General features: G+C 41.9%; 1 protein-coding gene across 3 annotated transcripts in view; it reads left to right on the top strand.

The window, feature by feature from the left end:
* The window catches only part of MYO16 (myosin XVI), a 501,160-nt gene that overhangs the window by 241,099 nt on the left and 235,864 nt on the right, over positions 1-24,197 (top strand). For all 3 annotated transcript variants that reach the window (XM_043477832.1, XM_043477831.1, XM_043477833.1), the window contains 5 exons: positions 3,264-3,374; positions 7,380-7,445; positions 9,157-9,284; positions 11,326-11,431; positions 16,326-16,443. In XM_043477832.1, the coding sequence (XP_043333767.1) occupies positions 3,264-3,374; positions 7,380-7,445; positions 9,157-9,284; positions 11,326-11,431; positions 16,326-16,443 (529 nt within the window). The remainder of the gene's footprint in view (positions 1-3,263; positions 3,375-7,379; positions 7,446-9,156; positions 9,285-11,325; positions 11,432-16,325; positions 16,444-24,197) is intronic.

Here is a 24,197-nt window from a genome sequence, read left to right as displayed (position 1 = left end):
GCTTTGTGCCCTGGGAGCCCCTTAACCTCACTAAACCCTGTCTGTCAGATGGGAACACATTACTCAGCTTACCTGGTTGTTTTGAAGATGACAAAGGCTAAGCTTGCAATATGACGGCACAGTTACCAAGCACGAATGAACACTCAGTAAGACACAGTTACTGTTTCTGAGACTGTTACTTGTATGGACGGACTGTAAGGTTTTGCCCACGTAGCTTAGTCTTCTGTGCATTCATTTGTCTGTTCTTACTTCATATAATTCCTCTTTTTGGCAATGTAAGTATAAATCACTTTTAAAAAGTAATAATCTAAGATCGTACTTTAAGAGCTTACAAAAACACTTTCACATATATTATCCTAATTCTGAAAATTCATTTTCACTTCTTAACCGACACTCAAGTTTCAAATTGAGTGTTTCAGCTGACCAAACAAACTCAAGATGCCTAGAATCACAAGTGTTTCTTTTACACAGTGTCCAGTGCTCTTTGGGGAAAAGACTGCAAGCTCCAGGTTCATTTCTCATAGCCCTACTGACCCGGGACAGTTGTATACCTGGGAGACAAAGTGTGTGTTCCATGCTGCATGTGCCTAGAGGGATTTTGAAGGTTGGCACTGGTTCTCTTTCTGTACCAACACCCAGGTACACAAAAGTGTAAATCCTCAACAAGCAAAGGACCTGATAAACTGCACTCTCTTAAGAAACGTCTCAGGCAATAAAAAGCCAGCTTCAAGTGTAAGTCGCTCAGTCGTGTCCTACTGTTTGTGAACCCACAGACTATAGCCCTCCAGGCTCCTCTGTCCGTGGGGTTCTCCAGGCAAGAATACTGGAGTGGGTTCCATCCCTTCTCCAGGGGATCTTCCTGACCCAGTGATGGAAACCAATCCTCCTGCATTGCGGGCAGATTCTTTACCGTCTGAGCCACCAGAGAAGCCCTACAAAGCATGAAATGGCAAACAGCTGAAGTTAAGGGTCTTTGCCTCTGAGCTCTCAGGGAAGCCCCCCAAAGCAGGGAGCAACCGTTAAAGTGCTGGGCAGGCAGGATGAGGGCTTCAGCTTTGGGAAGCGCGGTGTTTGGTCAGATCGTCGCCCCTTTCCCTGGTAGGACCATCCCAGGCAGCTCTTTTTTCTTTTTTTTAATTTCCTCTTCCCTCTTCATTCATGCATCCTTGGTTCTTTCGTCCTAAACAACGTCTCCCCAGGGTCTTCTTGTACTTATTCCATTTGTCAGAACTCCTCTTTGCCCACTGAATTTCTGGTTCCTTGACATACACTGCATATGTCCCATAGAGAGAAAACACAGTCAAACAAAAGAGAACAAAGCAGTGAATCTGACAGCACTCACAGCCATGTTGACAAGTGGGAACAGGAAGGGGTGAATTCAGAGTATTTCCAAGATGTAAATTCCTTTTGGATCTTAAAACATTTATCAAAATGCTCTCTAATTTCTCCCTGACTTTCCACCCTGAATTATGTATGTCTTGTGTTTGAGATCTCTAGTTTTGGAAGTATGTCTGTATATAAAGTGTGCATGCTCAGTCGTGTCTGACTCTTTGTGACCCCCATGGTCTGTAGCCCGCCAGGCTCCCCTGTCTGTGGTGCTTCTCGGGCAGAATGACTGGAGTGGGTAGCCATTTCCTTCTCTAGGGATATATAAAGAGGAGAAAGTATATGTGTGTTTGCACATGTATCCTGGAGGAGGGCATGGCAACCTGGTCCAGTATTATTGCCTGCAGAACCCCGTGGACAGAGGAGCCTGGTGGACTCCAGTCCATGGGCTCCGGAAGAGTGAGACACGACTGAGCCCGGCAATGCATATGGATATGTGTGTATCGCCATAAGAGCCACGATGATCGATCCCAGTGAAGATGTTAGTTTTTTGTTTTTTTACATATTTATGCTGTCTCAGTTTTGACTCTAGTCATAATTGTTTGGGAGCCACTGGTAGTGTACACTACTGAGCCTTCAGCTCTGAACATAAAAATATCCGCAGACATACTTCTGTTTTTCTTTCTACTGGTTGTCAGCTGTCATAATGCTTCAGGAATCTTTATAAAGTATGTGTCCCTTGGGGAGCCTTGCTTAAGACTGATTATCAGAGCTTCATTCCTGATCAGTCTGGAATGTGACATGATAAATACAAGGAATTCTTCCCTTGATCTACCCGAACTCTGTATTTTCATGTTTCATCACGACAAGCCGGCTGGGAAGTCTTCACATTTTTACTGTCAGCCTAGTACTTTCTCTCACCATGGAGCAGCTGTGACTGTAGATGAAAATCCTCAAGAATTCCAAGGAGATGCTGCAATAGTTCTTTCAGGCTCGTTGGGACAAATGTGAAACTTCCGTCAGTGCTGTTCATGCTTTTTTTTTTTTTAACGTTAATGTGCACTCAGAAATTTGCATTCAGCTCCTTAGAGCAGTGACTATAAGAGAATTTTATTATCTTAGCGTAAATCATCACTTTTAAAGGAAAAAAAAAATCCTGCTAGGATTTTCTCTTTTATGGTTGTTTTGGAAGTTCAACATGTATGGTAACTTGCTAGAGATGTTTGTCTATGTCTGTAAAACTAAACATTGTCCATTTCTGACTTGTAAATGATAGATTTTCATCTAATTAAATAATTCAAATTCATCTCATTTATTTGAAGTATTTTCCAGTTTTTCAACTCTTGTCACTCAACATTAATTGAATAGGAAAACAATTTATTATTTCTTTCTTTCTAGCAGAATTACCTTAACCTCACCACTGCCTTAAGAGTAATGTAGGACAGAATAAAAATTATAAGCCAAAATTCTAGAGACTGTTGTGGGATTCCAGCACCTTCTTCCATGTGTGCGGAAGCTAACGTCTGTGTACACTGCTTTCTTCCCACTTCAGTTTCCTGAAAAGAGTTTTCCTTTAGTTTTGGAAGCACTGCAAACGTGAGTGCTTTGACAGCTGGCCTTGCCTAGGGCTCAGCGCAGTTCATGCCTGGGCAAATTAGACAGACTTCAGGGCGTGATGGATGCTGGGTCACATGAGGCACGTGTGTGTTGGCGTGTGTGTGTGCGTCCGTGTGCAGGCTGGTGGGCACAGAAACAGATTCTCATCTGAGTACATTGCTACAGTTGTTGAGTTTTTTTTGCTGTGTTTAAGTGAGCCATATCATCTTTTAATCACGTGGCCTCTAAACTTTTGACATGTAATTGAAACTGGAACATTCAGCTGTGAGGACAGTTGATTGGGAAGCAGTTAGAATTCATCTTACCTGGTTTTCCCTCAGGCCAAGCTGATGCCTCCCGCTCCCAATGATGACCTGGCGACGCTCAGCGAGCTCACCGACAGCAGCCTGCTTTATGAAATTCAGAAGCGCTTTGGGAACAATCAGATTTACGTAAGTGCCCTTGAAATTGGCTTTTGCACGGCTTTGTCTTGCTGCATATATTTTCCCTTCCGTGATGCTAATATTACAAGGAGTGGGCTCTTTGTTACTTAGGGTCATGCCGATAGCTTAAGGTGGATTTCTCAGAGTTCAGGTCTATTCTTTTCAGTTTCAGCAACGATCCATGCTTCAGAGTTGTTAAAAGTGAAAACCCTGAGGGCAGACAACTTTCCTGTTGTCGTGTTTGCTGGAGGAGAAGATCCTGCTTAGAACCCGCAGGATCTACAAATCAGTTATAAAAATGCTGTTTGTTTCATCTGCTTTAACTCGGCCGCTTAGATCTGGAAAAGGAAGCCAGAGAGGAAAAGCTAAGTGAGCTTGGAGGGCTTGCCTCTATTTGCATGAAAAAAGATAAGTTTTTCCAAATTATCAAGAAATGCCTTTGTCTGTTGAGTAAGTAATTTATACACACATCTCTGATAATAAGATACAGATATATGACTTAGATGACAAACAGCACAGAGGATTGATTTGCTTGGTTCTACTCTGGTTTATATGTGTTACTTCTTCCAGTACGTGGATGGGTTTTGGCAGTATGTAATCTCAGACTCTCTTTCTGTCTCTCTCTCTCATTGATTTCATTAAATTCAACTCAGAGCAATTCAATCAGAAGGTCTACAGAGAAATCTGATTATGCACATGTCTGCTATCCCTTTTGGATTACACCCCCCTTTTTTTTTCCTCCTCCACTGAGCAATTGATTAAGTAATTTTCATGTAAATGTGAAATCTGAGATTTCTTTACAAGTAATAAATTGTCAGGTGCTGATTAACCTATGAAAATTCAGGGCAGCGTCTTAACACTTGGATAAATTGCCTGCCACTGTAAATACACTTAAAATTAAATACTTCTTTCAGAATTAATGGAATTGAGTCATCAGCATGAAGTGGCAGAGCCTGATTACTTTGGTCTCTGCTACTGCCTTGCCCCTTGTGAGTTTTGGACCATTGTCTCTCTTTCCATAGCGTCTTGCTGATTCTTCTTCCTGTTAACTTCTTAGTCACATTATCGGAAGACCACTGCTTGAATAATTTTAAAGTCTGTATTTTATATTGGAGTAGAGCCAATAAGCAAGGCTGTGATGGTTCCAGGTGCACGGTGAAGGGACTGAGCCGTCCATATACGTGTAGCCATTCACCTCCAAACCCCACTGCTATCCAGGCTGCCACATGACACTCAGCAGAGTTCCGTGTGCTGTAGGGCGGATCCTTGTTGGTTATCCATTTTAAATCTAGCAGTGTGTACAAGCTCCCTCTTTCCTTCACTCCTTCCCCTTGGTAACCATAAGTTTGTTCTCTAAATCTGTGTTGAATGGTTTTAATTTCCTTTCTTTCATTCATGCTTTTCAAGTGACTTTCTCTCCCAAATATCATTTAGTCCACAGCTTCCCTGGTAGCTCAGCTGGTAAAAAATCTGCCTGCAATGAGGGAGACCTGGGTTCGATCCCTGGGTGGGAAAGATCCCCTGGAGAAGGGAAAGGCTACCCACTCCAGTATTCTGGCCTGGAGAATTCTATGGACTGTATAGTCCATGGGGTCACAAAGATTCGGACACAACTGAGCGACTTTCACTTTGCCTGCCAGTGGCCACCATCCTCGTTGTCCTGTCCCCAAGAGCCTCTTAACTTTCTAGAGGAAACTTCATCACTTTTCAGTCTGATCCCACAAGGAACTAGGGCCATTTTTGTAAAGAAGAAATGTAATCTCAAAACTCTCGGTCGTAGAACTTTTCTGTAGCTTGTCATTTTCCGTGGAAGGATGGCTACATGTCCTTATTCTCTGTCTGGCCCCTAAATACAATCACTGGTGATTCCTAGTCACTGCCCTCCTTCCTGCATCTGGGACTCCCCTTAGACTTTTTCCCTGGAGTTCTCTTTTTCCCTCCATGAAGTGCAAAGCTCTCCCTCTTGGTACTTCTTCAGTCTCTATGTAAACCTTCCCAGGGCTTCCGGATTAAGTTACTGTGGACCAACCTTCTTTGGCTTTTCTGCACACCCCACTAAGTAGGAGCCAAATAATGGCTTTCATGTTTCTCTTTTAACCCTGATAGAGCCTTACTTTTTTTGCCTTGTTTGATAATATGTGTGTGCATGCTAAGTCATTTCAGTTGTTTCCAACTCTGCATTATGGACCGTGGCCTGCCAGGCACCTCTGTCCGTGGGATTCTCCAGGCAAGAATACTGGAGTGGGTTGCTGTGCCCTCCTCCAGGGGAGCTTCCTGACCCAGGCATTGAACTGGTGTTCTGCACTGGCAGGTGGATTCTTTACCATTAGCGCCACCTGAGAAGCCCCATTTGATGATATAGGGGCTGTTAATTTAAAAATTTGGCTGGAAGTCAGCATATTAGACATTTCTGTGCTGTTTCTGATCCTTGCAGAAAGCTGTTTTATCATTAAAATCAGTGTTTTATCATTAAGCAAGTTATTACCACATGTGTAATTACTCCTTATAGATTAAGAAAGTTCCATGAGTAGTTTTTAAAGTTATTATTATTTTTAATCAAGAGTGGGAATTGACTATTCTTAAATGCTTTTTTTATTTATTGAGATAATCATATAAATTTTATTCTTGACTTCTTAGTAATACAAATTACAAGAGTTGATTTTCTGATATGAAGCCAACATTGAATTACTAGAATAAAGCCTCTTTGGTTGAAATTTATTATTTGTTGAATGTACTATTGGATTCAGTTTGTCTGTATTTTTCTCATTATTTTAGCATGTGTTTTAATGAAGGAAAACAGCCTATAATTTTCTTTCAATATATTTGTTTTTAATACTAAGTTTATGCAGACCTCTTGAAATGAAGTGATTCATGTTCCCTCTTTTGCTACTTTCTGGAATAATTTGTATGAAATTTGTTTATTTTTACATCAGTGTTGGCAAGAATTCACTGGTGAATTCTTAGTTTTCTTTGCGGGAAGATTTTAGACATAGATTCAATTTGTTACCGAAAATAAATCAAGTTAGATTTCTGACATCTTACTGCATTTGTTTCGGTAAGACTGTGGATTATTGTCCACATCGTCTAATTATCTAAACTTGGTGACTAAAATGTGATTTCTGAAAGCCTCTTCATCTGTTTCCCTGTCAGTGGGATCTGTAGTGATGTCTTATTTGGGATATTGGTGGTCTGTGCATTTCCTCTTCTTTCCTCCGTCTTGTTAGGACACCAGGTTTTGATTCGATTTTTCCAATGAGTGCCTTTTAGCTTTAGTTTTTCACTCCATGGCTTTTGTTTACTAATTCCGTTCATTTCTGCTCATTTGTTGGTTAGTTATTTCTGATAATTTCATGTAATTTGATGAGTTCCTAGAAACATTTACTTAGATCATTACCTGCCTGTCTTATTTTTTAACAGGCAATCATTTTCATATCAAGTATACCTCTAGTAGCATCTCACATGTTACAATATATCATAATTAAAATGCTTTCTCATTTGCATTATGATTTCTCTTTTTGAGTCATAGGTTATTTGCAAATGTATAATACCAACACATTTGGTGATTTTCTAGCTGTCCATGGTTAATTTGCATCATAATCCATGGTCAGAGAATGTACTTTATGTGACTCAGACTCTTTAAGTGTAATGGAACTGGTCGGTATTCAATTTAAATGAACTTACTTTGTGTGGTTCTTGGTAATAGTGTTCTATGTAAGTTAATTATTCCACTTGGTAGTTATTTATTTCAAAATTTTGTCTGTGTGTTCAATTAATTACTTAAGACCGTCATTTCACTTGTTATGTGTTTAATGAGACAAGCTTATTGGTTTAATTTTATGTGAATTTGAGTTTTCTATTTATTTACAAACTTTTAAAACAATTCACAAGATGCTAAAGTGTGATTTTTATTTATTCTCTATCGTTTGCTCAGTGATTTTAAAATTATATAATATTTAACTTTAAAAGTGCTATTTATATGGTCTGATAACAATTTCCTTTCTTTCCATTTAATAGACTTTTATTGGGGATATCCTCCTCCTGGTTAATCCATTCAAGGAGATTCCAATTTATTCCACCGTGGTGAGTATAAAATTTAAAATGTCCTTTAATAATGTAGAGTAACCACTTACTAGACATACCTAAATATCAAATGATTAAGAAGAAAAAGCAAAATAGGGAGTAACATCAAGCTTCTCAGAACATTCTGCCCTGAGTGGTTACATAATAGTGACTTTATTTTTTTCTGAGAAAATATTGAAAAGGAATGTTATTTTATCAAAAGATTCCCTTGCACTTATAATGTGTGATTTTTATGACTGTAGTCCCTAGACAGACTTCTAAAATCAAGTATTATATTAACTCTGTGTTCCCATGCATTTTCGACTAGTTCAAGGTCAGTTGGTTTAGAATTCTTCCTTGAACGCTTTCAGAAGAGCCCTATGATGTTTAGGCGATTGGATCAGACAGGACGGTACTGCCTTTACACATTTTCCTAGCCTTTCCAGCTTTAATCATGAGAGTCAAAATTAAAAGAGAAACTGCTTTTGAAAAAGTATTCAGGCAACTGAAAGCACAGTATGATTTTTGCCAAGTGTTTTGGGATCAAAAATGCCATGATGGGCAGAATCCTTGGTGGGAGCAGGAGAGGAAAGGAGGGAGCGTGTGTTGTTGAAGCAAGGATGCCCTTTAGGTGCTGGAGGTGGGGTGGGAGAGAGAGGGAGAGGGAGACGTTCCTCTCTCTAAACTCCCAGGGAATCAACCAAGAACCATCACAGAAAGAGTTCTTGGGTAAAACAGGGTCCCTCACCGCCCGACCCTCCACTCTTCTTAGCAAAAGTCAGTTCCGCTGCTGCTTTAAAGCTGCCTTGAAACCTGCCCACTCTCCTCATCCCACCCAGTCCGACCCCAGTCTCATCCCTGGGCTGTCTGCGGACGTATGGAAGTAGGATTGACTAGGGCAAGAATTACCTGTGTCATTTTGGGTGTTACAGGAGTAGATGAAGGAGAAGGAGGGTGAGGAGGAGAAGGGTTGGGAGGAGGAAGAGGAGGGCATTGGACATACTACTGTGTATAAAATAGGTGACGTAAGCAATAAAGACCTACCATGTGGTAGAGGAGACTCCTCTCCACACTCTGTATTGATCTATATGGGATCAAGTGATCAAGTGAAAGTCACTCAGTTGTGTCCAACTCTTTGTGACCCCATGGACTGCAGCATGCCAGGCCTCCCTGTCCATCACCAACTCCCGGAGTCCACCCAAGCCCATGTCCATCGAGTCGGTGATGCCATCCAGCCATCTCATCCTCTGTCGTCCCCATCTCCTCCTGCCCCCAATCCCTCCCAGCATCAGGGTCTTTTCCAATGAGTCAACTCTTCGCATGAGGTGGCCAAAGTACTGGAGTTTCAGCTTCAGCATCAGTCCTTCCAATGATCACCCAGGACTGATCTCCTTTAGGATGGACTGGTTGGATCTCCTTGCAGTCCAAGGGACTCTCAAGAGTCTTCTCCAACACCACAGTTCAAAAGCATCAATTCTTCAGTGCTCAGCTTTCTTATAGTCCAACTCACACATTCATCCATGACCACTGGAAAAACCATAGCTTTGACCAGACAGAGCCATCATTAGAGATGCTTAAAATGTGCCTGAGAAGGGCATCATTGCACAAATGGTTTGTGTTTACAAGTGAGACTCAAGATTAGAGATTTCTGTGCTTTTGTGTATTGGAAATGTATCCGTGTCTTCGTGGGGGAAGGGATCCTTTTGACAGAGATGCCGGCCCTGTTCTCCAGGTCTCTGAGCTGTACCTGAGCAGCGCGGGGCAGCGCAACCCCTCCCTGCCGCCTCACATCTTCTCCTGCGCGGAGAGAGCCTTCCACCAGCTTTTCCAGGAGCGGAGACCCCAGTGTTTCATCCTCAGGTGAGCCCGCCGCCCGCCCCCGCCCCGGGCTCGGTTCTGCCCCAGGAGCTTGGCAGTAAACCTGTCCACATGTCTTCTGCTGTACGTTTATTTACTTCCTCATCGGTTTGTGTCCCTGTAAGTCTTTGCAGTGAGTACACTTGACTTGCTACAGAGGAGAAACATCTTTGTTATTACAAACGGCCCCGGGTGTGGCTGGATCGATTTCAACAAACTTAACCTGAAGCTCAATTCATTTTGAAGATTTACAGCTTAGAACCAGAGCGCCTTGCTTTCAAACCTCAGAAAACACTGGGAAAGAAAGGCGTCTGGGACTAGTATTCCACCTTTCTACAAAATGTGGTGCTGTAGCAGCTTGCAGAGGTGAAATTTCCCGGCTGCTTCTAGGTGTTTACCCTTGCTCGTATGACCAGAATTACACACCCAAAGCCATCTTTATTGGAATGCAATGCCAATGTTAGTTCCTAAATGTCAAGATGCTCAGGAGAGTCATTTACATTGGAGCGAAAAAAAAGGTAAGGCAAGAAGTAAGGGTGAAATGTGACTGTGTAGTGATAAAGAATTAAAGAAATATTTAAGTATCAAAGTACAATCTGCATTGAGAATTATGTTTTACATCAGGCTACACCTCCATGAGAGGGGGACATCCTTGAATACCCGTCTATGCATAGTCATCCTCAATAGCATCAGTTGAAGATGGAACATGTAAATAAAGCTTTGCACAGCCTGAATCAGAATGAGATCAAAGAGTGAAGAGGGAAGCCTGGAAAGAACCCAAGTAACATTAAATCTGTAAATAAGCACTTCTTTATATAGTTTTATATTATTAACGCCATCAAAATTCCATGGATGGTCAGATCGACGTGTTGCAGACTTTAGTGTTGTGGTTTTCAAAATAGCATGCAAGTGATTGTTTTTCCACTTGCTCTGAAGGGTCCCCCGGGTGGGGGTTAGGGGACCCAGGCATTCTTGAGCCAAGAAATTCTCCTTTTATCTGCTTTATCTGTTGGGTTTCCTGGTCTTGTTTAGACAAAAAGGGAGACTTTCTCTTTTTTTTTTTAATTGGGAGATGGCAAGGAGTGTGTAGTAGTGTTGACAGTAAAAACGACTGATATTTTTGGGAGTTACTAGGTGTCAGGCCCCGTGCTGGGTGCCTCCCACGTGTTACCTTGTTCATCGCTTTAGTGATCTGGTAGGATGCATGTTACTAGGATCATTGTTTGCTGTCATTTTATGTCAAGGGCTGAGTGTTAGAAGCATTAGCTACTTAGTCCGGGGTCTCCCTGGGATGTGAGTCCAGCAGTCTGGCTTCTGAGCCTGAGTGCCGCCCGCCCACACTCACAGCCGCACTCATCCACTGCCGCTCACCTCAGGAGGCTTTTGGAGGCCCCCCAGCCTCCCCTAAAATGACCGTCACAAATCCACAGCCTTCCCTAAATTCTCACTGAATCCACTTAACTCATGTCAAAGACTTTAGTTCTTAGCGAAGCTCTGAAGAGCCAGTGACATCTTTTGGGAACCTGCCGATTACAGAGCTCCCAATGCCAAGCATGTTTCATCAGTGAAGAAATCTGCTGTTTCTACATGTCCTTGCTCATGGGATTGTTTTTCTATCAGTATTAAGTTTTGTTAACATTCTGTAGAACTAGTGTTCCTTTGGGACATCTTTAAAGGTTAATGATGCCATGTATCAACCCGTTAACTCAGAAAAAAAATTTTTTTTCATTCAAGGGTCAAGAAATGAAGAACAAATCAGTGACCGCAGGGATTTTGTGATGCTTAGTTGAGGCGATTTCTTTCTTCTTTCAAGACTGGTGTTTGTATTAATATGTAGCTTCCCTCGATTGCCTTGACTGCCATGCGGCTTTCTGCATTTATACTAATGAATGAATCAAATAGAAAAGTCAAATGACGTCATGTTCTCGTTGAAAGTCGTCATGTCATTTGCTTACCTTCTTTGTGTCTGAGAATTACTTTCTGGTTCCTTTTTTACTATATAACAGGAAGCGTCTATTTTTTTTTTTTTTTTGTCTTATTTTAGTGGAGAAAGAGGATCTGGAAAGTCTGAAGCCAGCAAACAGATAATGAGACACCTCACCTGCAGGTCTGACTCCAGCAGGCCTATTTTCGATTCCAAATTTAAGCATGTAAGTCACTGGTTTGAGTTGGAGGCTATGGTGGGGCCAGAAACAATGTGACTTGCAAATAAAAGGGGAGGCATCTTAATAGGCTTTAAGTTGAACTGTAGGGCTTCCCTGGTGGCTCAGACGGTAAAGAATTCGCCTGCAATGTGGGAGACCTGGGTTTGATCCCCAGGTCGGGAAGATATCCTGGAGAAGGGAACGACTACTTACTCTAGTATTCTTGCCTGGAGAATCCCCTTGGACAGAGGAGCCTGGTGGGCTAGAGTGCATGGGGTTGCAAAGAGTCAGACATGACTGAATGATTTTCACTTCACTTTAACCGCAAGTTGGTCAAAATTTGTGGCAATAAAGGGAAAAAGATTGAGGCCCTATGCAAATGAGTATTGTTTAAGTTAAGATTTATTTTCTTGAGTGTATTTTAAAATATTGTAGACACTGTTCTCCATACAGTGTGGAGATTTCTTAAAAAACTGGAAATAGAACTGCCATATGACCCAGCAATCCCACTGCTGGGCATATACACCGAGGAAACCAGATCTGAAAGAGACACGTGCACCCCAATGTTCATCGCAGCATTGTTTATAATAGCCAGGACACGGAAGTGACCTAGATGCCCATCAGCAGACGAATGGATAAGGAAGCTGTGGTACATATACACCATGGAATATTACTCAGCCATTAAAAAGAATTCATTTGAATCAGTTCTAATGAGATGGATGAAACTGGAGCCCATTATACAGAGTGAAGTAAGCCAGAAGATAAAGACCAATACAGTATACTAACGCATATATATGGAATTTAGAAAGATGGTAATGATAACCCTATATGCAAAACAGAAAAAGAGACACAGATGTACAGAACAGACTTTTGGACTCTGTGGGAGAAGGTGAGGGTGGGATGTTTCGAAAGAACAGCATGTATATTATCTATAGTGAAACAGATCACCAGCCCAGGTGGGATGCATGAGACAAGTGCTCGGGCCTGGTGCACTGGGAAGACCCAGAGGGCTTGGGTAGAGAGGGAGGTGGGAGGGGGATCGGGACGGGGAATACGTGTAAATCCATGGCTGATTCATGTCAATGTATGACAAAACCCACTACAATATTGTAAAGTAATTAGCCTCCAACTAATAAAAATAAATGAAAAAAAAAAAAGTTAAAACACACACACACAAAATAGTGTAGACATATTCTTTTCTTTTTGTTCAGAACAGTTGAACTGAAAATATGTAATATGATTAGAGTTGATTACTTTTACCGATAAAGAGACAGTCTGGGGTGTAAGTAGGATATTTCTGTGGGGATTGACCAGATAAGCATCCTTTGTAGGGAATTACTGAGAGCTAATTGAGAGCCTGTTGGCAGCTCAGAGAGAGCGGTCCAATTTCACTCAGTAAAACTCAGACAGTTTATTCAAGGAGACACCTGCAATAGTTTGATTCTCTTGTCTTCACGCTGTTCTAGCAAGTTCTGTCAACATGTTTAACAGATCATAAGGAGAAACTCTTCCCAGTTTTTCTCTTTACAAAAAAAGTACGGTAAATCCCTCTACAATGTATCTGTGGTATCATATGTGTTCCTTCATGACTTTAATTCATGACCATTTATTACACTTGATCTACGCACTCAGCACATGAATAATTCTACGGCACAGCTCAAAGTAATCTAACCTTTGGGGCCAACCTGAGTGGGGCCAAGCAGTGTGGCTTTGAATCCTGTCACTGTGGGCATGACTTGGGTTTCTCTGGGCAACTTCAGAACAGCTGAGGTCAGCTAAGAGACCAGTTGTTTCTAGTCCCTGTATTTGAGCTTCAGGCTGTGGAAACAGGGACTTTCCACGGCAGTAGGTTTATTGGAACATGAAATTCATGTTTTGGGAAAAAACACAATTGCCTGGGACTTTTCTTCACTAATTCTGGTCCAAGTGAGTTTCAACTTTGAGACATTCAATTCCATTGAAATTCCTTAAATCAGCATTTATTGAGCAACTGTTTGTACAGAGCTGAGTGATGGGGTCACCCTAATTAAGCCATTATCTTTTAGCGAGGAGGGTACAAGTGTTTACTTTTAGAAAGGCCGATTGGTTAACTACTACCATAATAATAGGGCACAGCTTTTAATGGCAGAACTCTGAACATTTTATAGAAAAAAATTCCACTATAAATGGGAACAAATCACGCCAATAAAATGTGACTCAGTGAATACTGAGGAAATACATATTTCCCTTTGCCTATATTTTTATTTAAAGTTTTATTGTGACACAGTATTCTCATTTGTTTTAAAGTCCAGTAGCAGAACAGAATCAATTTTGCTTTTTTTTTTTGCAGTGTTTCTCTTAGCACATTTGTTTGCTGCCACCTATTGGCCAGGAGGATGATTAAAGATTTAAAAATGCCACTCGTTATTTCAGTTTAACCCTGAATCATGGATCAGTGGTGCCAATGTGTATACAGTGGTGCACAATGAAGGCATGCCACGCATTTACATTGCGTTCAGGGGTTTTAGTCACTTTATATCTTTATTGTTATTCTGTTACAGTGACTAAATGCACCAGCCCAAGATGTTGCTTAGGTTTTAATCCCAGCTCCACTATTTATGTTTTCAATCTTGGGAAATTTTCTAGATTTGTCAATTTCCTTTTCTATAAAATGGAGACTCTAGTTGTAAGGATTAAAAGATGTAATATACACATACATGCATATACATTCATACATACATATGTATGTGTATATAGTTATATATAATTTTATGTATAATGATATACATGTACAGATATACATATGAATATACATGCATGTATGCATATATATATATATATATATATAGTTCCTGGCACATAGTCAGTACAATATAATGTGCAATATAAATGTTTTCTACTATTATCAACAAAAGCAAAATTAAATTCTGCTGTTTGTTGAATGCTTACCATGTTACAGGCACCAAGCTGAACACTTCATACACTGGACTCTGATAATTGCTGATGGCGTTGTTCTATTTAGAATAAAGGAAATGAGGTTTGGAAATTTACAAACCTCACTCAAGGTTAGAGCATTTGTCATTAGCAGAGTTGGAGTGTGGGGGCAGGTGTCTCTTACTCCAAGGCACATACATTGAATTATTTACCCTATAATTCCTTTCTAGGCACATGTCATTAATTACCTTTTATATTCATTTTCTATCAGTGTATTATGAGATACAATGCCAATGTAACTAGAAGCCAAAAAACATTTAAAAAATTTTATTTCTTTCTTTTTTATGAGTTTTAAAACAATTATTTGAAGGAACTATTATAAAGGTTTAAATGTGATATAATTACAGTATAATCTTGCTATATATTTATTTCATATTAAGTTATTGGGAAAAAGGCATAATATAGGACCTTCATAAGTACTCTTTCAAAATTACTTTTCAGAAATATTTCTGCTATTACTACTAACAATGCACTGTTGTGAGCTTTAAAATTAGGTTATTATAAAAAGACCTAAATCATAGAATTTCTGTAAAGATTTATTGTTTCTCTCCAAAAGTTCAGACTTCAAAAACAGACATTTTCATATTTTTAACTGCTTGCCCAACATTTAGTACTTTGACTTGTGATTATAATTAATGTTTTGTAATCTTTCACAATATAAGATACTTCTAGGTGAATTGAATGCCTTAGTAGAGCTGTATCCAGAAAGTTAAAGAGGAGCTGCAAAATTTTTTAATTTAGAATAAAATTCTGAAAAAAATGCTGTCTTCAGAAACTGTAAACCACCGCCCAGTGTATCAATAAGGTGTTATTGTGGCCCTCCAGTGGCTGACGGAGGAACTGCGGGTACCTTGTCAGTATCTTGAAAGATGGCTTCCCTGGTGGTGCAGTGGGAACGGATTCCCCTGCCAATGCAGGAGACACAAGAGACGGGGGTTCGATACCTGAGTCGGGAAGATCCCATGGAGGAGGGCATGGCAGCCCACTCCAGTATCCTTGCCTGGAGAATCCCGTGGACAGAGGAGCCTGGAGGGCTACAGCCCATGGGGTCACAGAGAGTTGGATACAACTGAACATGCACGCACATCTTGAAAGATCCAGAAAAATACTTTTGAACCTTCCAGATTTTCATTCTTTTGGGAGAATTGCTTGTTCATCTTCATTATCACAGGTACAATTAATTGTGAGAAAAGAATAGCATTTTTAAGGAAATACATCAAGAGAGAATTTCAGAGGCCAGGGTTTTCTGAGGGTCTGTAGTAAGAACACTTTAAAGCTGCAAACAGCCATCTCTGCAGTAGCAACTCGTGATAAGACATGTTGGGTCCAAGGCTTCATCTGCAATTCCCATTCCTGCTTCTGCGGGGAGAATGGTTGGCATGGAGCGAAAACAGGGTGTGGGAGGGTGGCCTAGGGGATTGGGATGCGAAAGGGTACCTGGCACAATAAATGTGGGTTAAAAGGAAGGTTATGAACATATGTGTAAGTGAATTTGTTATTTTTAAAAGAAATTCTGATCATTGCATAAATTAACTCTAATTCCTCCTTCCAAAGCTACTGAAGCACTTTTACTCTTAAGTTGAAAAAAACCAACAGTACATGCTGAGTTGTGTGTGTGTGTGTGCATATGTGTGTGTGTGTGTGTGTGTGTGAAGAGAGTGCCATCCTCCACTTCCCTGAGAGGATAGTGTGAGGAAGGCAGTCGTGTGCTGTGTGCATCACTCTCTTGTTACCATTATTTACCAGTAGGGATGAAGGATGTTAACAGTTTGCACTTGAGGAAAGAGTGACCTTAAAAATGCAACATTGTGTTGTATGGGCAGTGGATGACCTCTTAGCTGATGGAATGTTCCTGTCTCTTTGCTATAATTATCCCATTTTATTTAAGCACATGAATAGCACAGTAACTTTTTCTCTTTTCCTACAGGTCATGAGCATCTTAGAAGCATTTGGACATGCCAGGACCACTCTTAATGACCTGTCCAGCTGCTTCATAAAGTATTTTGAACTACAGTTCTGTGAGCGGAAAAAGCACTTAACTGGAGGTAAGTGTAAAATTAACAAGGAGACCTCAGGAGCTACAAGAAGGGGTCAAAGACACACTGAGCATGGCAGCAACAGTGACTGGTGTGTGTGTGCGCGCATGTGTGTACATGTGTGTATGTGCGTGCGTGCATGTGTACACCTGCATGCGTGTGTATGCGTGTGCATGTGTGCGTATGTGCACGTGCACGTGTGTGTGCGTGTGTGCGTGTGCGTGTCCGTGCGTGCGCGTGTGCCCATGTGTGTGTGTGCGTGTGTGCTTGTTGTGTATGTGTGTGCGCGTGCGTGTGTGCATGTGTGTACATTTGTGTGCTTGTGTGTACATTTGTGTGCACATGTGCATGTGTGCATGTGTGTGCGTGCACTTGTGCGTGTACAGTGTTTCAGCGTGCACATCCAGGGTGTCAAGTTATGAGTTCTAAAATTACCGCAAATTGAAAAATACTCTGAAATGCAAGGTGAACCTTCTACCATAGTGTTTGTACAGACCGTGTGACATGAAACCAAACCAAAAATAGCCGAAATGAATCACACTTGCCAAACAGAGGAGCAAACCAAAATACTCTAAATAAAGTATGACTTGAGCATGTAATTCCTTCAGGCAACATACAGTGAAATCTACTTTTAATAGCACTGAATCTGTATCTTAAAATGATTGAATTAAAACAAGTCAAAAGTCAAAATAATCACTAACCCAAAACCTAACTGTTTCTAATTTTATTTACATATTTAATGTATATTTTGAACAAGCGGTTCCTGTTTAAAACCCAACTAATTTAAAATAAACTTAACGATTTTATATCTTTCAAATCAAAAAAGAGTATACATCCAAATTAATAACATGAATACAACTGTATGCAGAGTGCCTGAATCTACTTGGAAGAATTATTAATTTTCAAAATTTTGTAACAGCTGTCGGCACAAAAACAATCGCTAATTGTAATGACCTTTTAAATAGACCAGTTTTATTTGGCGTTTCAAATTACCCCATCTTCCCTTCAGGAAACGAAAGTCACTTCTGACCAAAGCTTAGAAACAAATAACCTTTTTTTGTGTGCTTCCCAGCTGTCTCAGTGATAAAGAATCCGCCTGCCAGTAGTGGAGATGGGGGTTCGATCCCGGGGTTGGGAAGATCCCCTGGAGAAGGGAATGGCAGCCCACTCCAGTATTCCTGCCTGGGAATCCCACGGACAGAGGAGCCTGGCGGGATACAGTCCATGGGGTCACACTGAGTTGGACACGACTTAGCGACTAAGCAACAACAAACCTGTATTTTGCAGTTAGTTTATGTCTAAATCCCATTATGACTAAATGAAATTTGGTTAAAAAAATATGCATAAAAGTAGTAGGGAAGGATAATTTTAGCTGTTAAAGTTAGAGGTTTAAATCTGCAATAGGAAAATTGTTGTTTTGTTTTTGATTTTTTAATCCATGGTTAAGAGATCTACTTGGAGGTCTACCATTTAGGAAAACCTCAGAGGACAGATGTCTTACGCATCAGGCTCTGGTTTTCACAGCTTCGCTTGTGACATCCCAGTGAGGACATCCGTCCAAGTGAAGGGATCACTGCATTTAGGAGCATTAATTCCTCCTGAGCTTTTCAGGCACCAGGGCTTGGAGCCACAGAAGCTGGGAGCTCGGGGAGTTCCAGAAGCCCATGTTCCAGCCCCTTGTCCCTCCAGGGGACCCAAAGATAAGCACAGGGCATAATCGGGGAGCTTGTTAGAACTGCAGAGTCATGCTCCACCCTGACCCTCGGGACTGGGAATCTTCAGCAGGATTCCCTGGCAATTCCGACAGACACTGACATCTGAAAGCAGTGGTTCTAACCCAACCCGACTACGGCTGGACACTCGGGTTTATGCACGATTCCCTTGGAGGAGATGCAGCGTCTTCGTGATTCAGTATTCCCTTTGCAAGACGGAGATACACTGAGTGGCTTCTGACGGTCTCGTTGTTTAGTCTCTTAGTTGTGTCTTTGCGACCCCATGGACTGGAGCCCTCCAGGCTCCTCCAGATGTGGGAATTCTCCAGGCAAGAATACTGGAGTGGGTGGCCATGTCCTCCTCCAGGGGATCTTCCCGAGCCGGGGATCGAACTTGGGTCTGCTGCGTTGCAGGCAGACTCTTTACCATCTGAGCCACCCAGGAAGTCCTTCTGACGGTCTTATCCATTCCTCACTTCGTTTACTTTTTTTCTGGATAGAGTTTAACACGCCCTCTTCAGGCATGTTAATTTAGAAGATTAGCGTCTGCCATCCAGACAAGAAGTAGCAGGCTTTCCAGGGGAGCCTTGTGCTAAGGAGTAGGCAGCCCCGCAGAGCTGCCGCACTGTCAGACTGCGTCCCAGGCTGCAGGCTGGGACTCGGGGACGATAAATACTCCCGCGGGTGAACCGGAGGCACTCCCGGAGGCTGGGATGCGCCCGGCGTCAGTGCAGAGCTGAGGGCATCAGTGTATTCTCAGCCCGGCCTGCAGCTGAGCGCCTCCTCCTAGGACCGTGCTGGTCCAGGCTCCCACGGGGGAGGGCACCCCGCAGGCTGCACTTGCCCTGTGGTTCTCCCCCCATCCTTTTCTGAGGCTCACCTTCATTCAGTCCTGTCACCTATGTTTGCTGGGCAGCCTCCTGCTGCGTTCGTTTTAAAATGTGGCAAATTGATTTTGAAGTAGTTTATATATATATATATATACATTTAATTTGAAGAATAAAACAACTGCTAATAAATAAAGAAGCATATAACGTTGGTGCTTGTTGAGGCTACATTAATAGATGTTTAATGCCTAGGACACGAGTGTTCAGAGGAGGCTAAAGGGAGCAGTCTGTGGGCTCAGATCTTAGTTTTACTCTGTTTAAGAGGAAGACGAGGAATGTTCAGAGGATGCTTATCAGGAGAGGGAGAATGCAAGGGCCCTCTGTGTTTGGAGTGAACTGTGAAGAAACTACAATGTACACTGCAAAGCCGAAGGCTCGAGCGAGTCATGACGAGTGTCTTCAAATGTTCACCCCCCACGGGGAGAGCGTCTTGAATAGAAAGACGGATTCTTTGTGCGGCAGAGAGTCGGCCGAGGTTCCAGAGGAGGAGCCTGCTCGTGACTGTGGTGCGCTGTCTCCCACCCCCTGCAAACGTTCAAGCAGGACGCAGAGCAGGAGCTAGTGTGCTAAAGACCATCCAACCTGCGATGCAGAGCTTGGACCAGAGGATGCTACGGACCTTCCCCCTGCTCCACGTCCTCTAGGTCCAAATAAGTGGTCTGTGTTAACACTGATGAGATCTTCCGATGCCAAGAAGAGCGGCTCGTTAGCACTGTTGTCCCCCGGTGCTGGCGGCAGACGATACACAGAGTCGACAGGAGGAGACGGAGGGTGTTAGTGACCAGGAGCCGCTGTAACAAAGCGCCACGCCCTGGCAGAGAGCGCTCCTCCACAGGTTTGGAGGCTGCGAGCCCAGGATGCTGGTGCAGCAGGGCTGAGCCATCTCGGATTCTCAGGGAAGATTCTGTCCTTGATTTTCTGGCTGACCCTTGACTTGTAGAGACATCGCGCTGCCCTGCATTCTCGCGGGGGTTCTCCCTGGGTCTCTTTTCTTCTTATAAAGACACCGGTCATGTTGGGTTAGGACCCATTCCGCTCGGTACATTTTATCTTTCTAAAAAACAGTTATTCTACGTTTTACTGGATGATTCTGTTTATACCGTTGTGTTGGGTGTTTGCTTTGAAGTCAGTTGGATTGCATCCTGCTTCTCAAGGCCTGCAGGGTCGTCCAGGGGCTAAGACGTGTCTTTCTGACTCTCTTCCCCACCAGCATGTCATTGTGACCATTGCTGCATCCGCAGGGTCTAGCACTGCGTCTGGCAGAGTCAGTGGACAGTAGATCCAGAGTGAGCAAATGAATCAAGGGTGGAAGGAGTTTATAGCAGTAACTCTAACAGAGGATAAGGACTAGTAAAGCTCTAAAGGAACGTCGGGCTTCCCAGGCGGTTCAGTGATGAGTAATACACCTGCCATTGCAGGAGACATGGGTTCGATCCCTGGGTCAGGAAGATCCCAGGAGGAGGAAATGGCAATCCACTCCAGTATTGCTGCCTGGAGAATCCCACGGACAGAGGAGCCTTGGCGGGCTACAGTCCATGCGGTCGCACAGAGTCAGACACGACTTCACAGCTGAGCACACACACAAAGGAGTGTGAGCCCAGGATTGGCAGCTGAGTGGTTACAAGTCTCTGTTGGATTCCAAAGAGTGGCTGAAGCCGATGGTCGCACTCAGCTCAGACTCTGCAAGTCCCAGGCTCAGTTCTACCTCTGCCCCTATTTCTGTGACCTGGATCAAACCCCATAGAGGCTCTAAGCTTATTCTTAGGATGGAGAGGTTAGAGCTGAGACCAGGCAGAGCCTGGACGAGAATGGGTGAGTGTGAGATGCCAGGCCCGGAGACGCTGCTCTGATCTGGAAACCGCGTGCCTCTCAGCCTGGCCTTGTCTCAGCCGGAGTGCGTCTGCCAGCACCTGCTTTCAGATGAAACCTCACGCCTGGGGGTCCCAGGGCCCAGGGCCAGTGCTTAAGTGTTTTCTTTTCTTTTTTTTTTTTTGTGAGACACGATTCACCCCACAACAGAGAATAAGGGCAGATCTATTGTGTTCGTCTTTACTCTTCAAAATTATTTTCAGTCTAAGAAAAGTATCATCATCACCTCCAAAAACAGGCACTTTCTGAACACTTCAAGAAACTGTAAGATCTGACTTTTGAGTTTTGAATAACTTCATCACCAAGAGCCCTTTTTCTGAATGAAAACTCTAAAAGGTATTAATTTAATTTGCTTTACATGGTTTTTAAAGGGAGCTGAGTTATTCAAATTAGTCCCGGGTAAAAGCCTTCTGAATTTTAAGCATTCACTAAAATAGTTAATCAAACTGGAGTAAGGTTTTTACACCTCAATTTAGGTTAAATATATGTAGGTTACAGGTTCATTTTATGCTTTATAGAGTCAAACCCAACTCAGCAACTGAACAGCAATTTCCTTAAATTATGAACACATATAATAGTTGTAATGATTTTATTGTTGTTGTTCTTTAGTTGTTAAGTTGTGTCTGAGTCTTTGCGACCCCATGGACCGCAGCACTCCAGGCTTCCCTGTCCTTCACTGTCTCCTTGAGTTTGCTCAAACTCAGGTCCATTGAGTCGGTGGTGCCATCCAACCATCTCATCCTCTATCGTCCCCTTCTCCTCCTGCCTTCAATCTTTCCCATCATCAGGGTCTTTTCCAGTGAGTCAGCTCGTCGCATCAGGTGGTCAAAGTATTGGAGCTTCAGCTTCAGCCGGTCCGATGAATATTCAGGGTTGATTTCCTTTAGGAGTGACTGGTTTGATCTCCCTGCAGTCCAAGGGACTCTCAAGAGTTTCCTCCAGCACAGAATTCAAAAGCATCCATTCTTCAGCGCTCAGCCTTCTTTATGGTCCAGCTCTCACAGCCGTATGTGATTTTATTATACTGGGAATGCTGTCTTACTCATTTAAGGGTGACAGATGCTGTCTGTTTCCTTTATTGATACTATTTTGATACCTCTATAACGCCAACTCCTTGATCAGGCATTCAAACACAAATTATATCATAAAAAATACACGTCTCAGTTTCATGAAACATCTGCTACAGTAAAGTAAGGATTGTTTCTTAATTTGAAGAAATTTTAATCAATAAATAACATTGTAGCCTGGCTTTTAGCCCAGGGTTTCCCCCCATCTGGTTACTTATTTGACAGTATAATCTTTCTAGGTTCCCTGAGACCCGCTTCCGTCAGTGGGAAAGTTCCCTTAACACCAAGGGCATCTTCCGTCTTGAAGGAGAGGGAGGGTTCTCTCCCCCAGCTCCTTTCCTCGTGGTCAAATATGGGTACAGATCTATGAAATGCTTTCGCTGCATGTTATATATAATCTGCCAACATACATATTGACATGTGTGTTTTCGGTTGTGAAACTTTCTGGAAGACATGCTCACATAGAATGTGGAGGATCACAGCATATTTCCAGTCAAGACTATTTCTGACATAAAACACTTTTAAAAACATACAAGTCTTGAAAACTCGAGAAATAAGTAAGAACTTTCTGTCTATGCACACTTCCATGAATGAGTCAGAAACCTTTCTAGCTCCAAAGCCTATCATTTTCCTTTCAGTATTCCAGTGTCATTTCAGGCACAACAAAAAGGCCTGCACTTGCCCCGCTTGGAAGAATATAAGAGTCTCATGAAAATTTGAATTTTTGGTTGTTTTGTGTTTTCTTCCATCTAAAAGCTCCTTCAAGATGGACTTAAAAATATATATATATACTGATCAGAATTCTGCTAATCCACAGCAATTTTATTCACTGCTGGAGATGAGCTAACTAGGATGATTACTAATTATTCCATTTTGGAAAGATGAAGTGTATTGATGTCACTTTATGATGTGGAATTTGATTAGTTCTGAATGCTGCTTTAAATTAAGCTTGTGTGTTGGCTTGAACAAATGGGCATCAGGTCAGTCTTTTCTCTGAGGGTAGAAGCTTGGTGATCAGAAGGATGAATGAAGGTCCTCTGTTTTCACCTGGCATGTCTTTAGTTAGTGCCCAGAAAACCACAGTAGGGACCGCTCTGACAGATTGTTTCCTAGGAGTGCAGATTTTAGCCGTTAGCTACTTCAGGGTTAATACTATTAATAACCAATGGAACGTGTTTTCAGGATTTTGCTTAAGAAAGAAAAGTAAAATTTAATAATTTAGACCTCAACTTGAAATTTACCGCCTTATTCAATGCTTATGGAAAAACGGAAAAGAAACTATACCACCTCTTTCTAATTTTATCACTTTTGGGCTTTAATACCACTAATTAAAGGGCTATTTTGCAGTCAAATGCTCTACCACTGAGCTATACCCCCTCTGCTAAAGGGCTATTTTGAAAGAGTTTTTCTTTATGCACTCATGGCAACCTTTCTAGAAGGTGTTCAGTGAGACAACTTTTCTTAATAAGATTTATTAATTTTGAGCCTTTTAAAACACTGAACATCATTCTGAGACTAAATTGACCACTCACAAGATTTACAGGAATAAAGCACTGAAGAAATGATTCCATTGGTTCACTTGGATTCACTGTATAAAACCAAAGATTGGAGACCTCACATTTTTGCTTTTAGAGACTGGACTCTAGAATAATTAGTTGCAAACTCATTATATGAGTTGTTCATAGTTCAAATGTAGGGGAAATTGAATTTATTTGCCTTCCTAAAACTGCTATTAGGATCCAAAAAAATTATTGATCATAAATTTTTGGTTCCAAGTGGAAAACTATAGTCATTCACAATTGCATCTAAAATTGAAATGTGCAGCTATTTACTGCCATTCACACTGATAAGAATAAACCTAAATTCAAATGAAAAGCATACTCCAGAAACAGTAGAATTGTCAGCATGTCAAATATATGTCAAAAGTTCTGACCAACACCAGAGTCTGAATTTCCAGCCCTATCTTTGAAGCAGAGCCAAGGTTGTCATTCCCATGTTACATACTTTCATCATTTCCCACCTACTTTAAATGGACTTTCATCATCTACAGTCTGTGACATCGACTCGATTTCATTAAAATTAAAATTTTCTGTTCTATGAAAGACACTGTTAAGAGAATGAAATGGTGAGCCCCAGGCGTGGGGAAAATATTTGCAAAAGACACATCTGATGAAAGATAGTTGTCTGAAGTCTGTTCTCTAGGTTGGCATGTCTGTTCCTGCCCTGCA

This window comes from Cervus canadensis, chromosome 9 (genome assembly GCF_019320065.1).
Source record: "Cervus canadensis isolate Bull #8, Minnesota chromosome 9, ASM1932006v1, whole genome shotgun sequence".
Taxonomy (NCBI): domain Eukaryota; kingdom Metazoa; phylum Chordata; class Mammalia; order Artiodactyla; family Cervidae; genus Cervus; species Cervus canadensis.
Note: the sequence above shows the minus strand (reverse complement) of the source record. Positions and strands in the feature narration are given on the sequence as shown.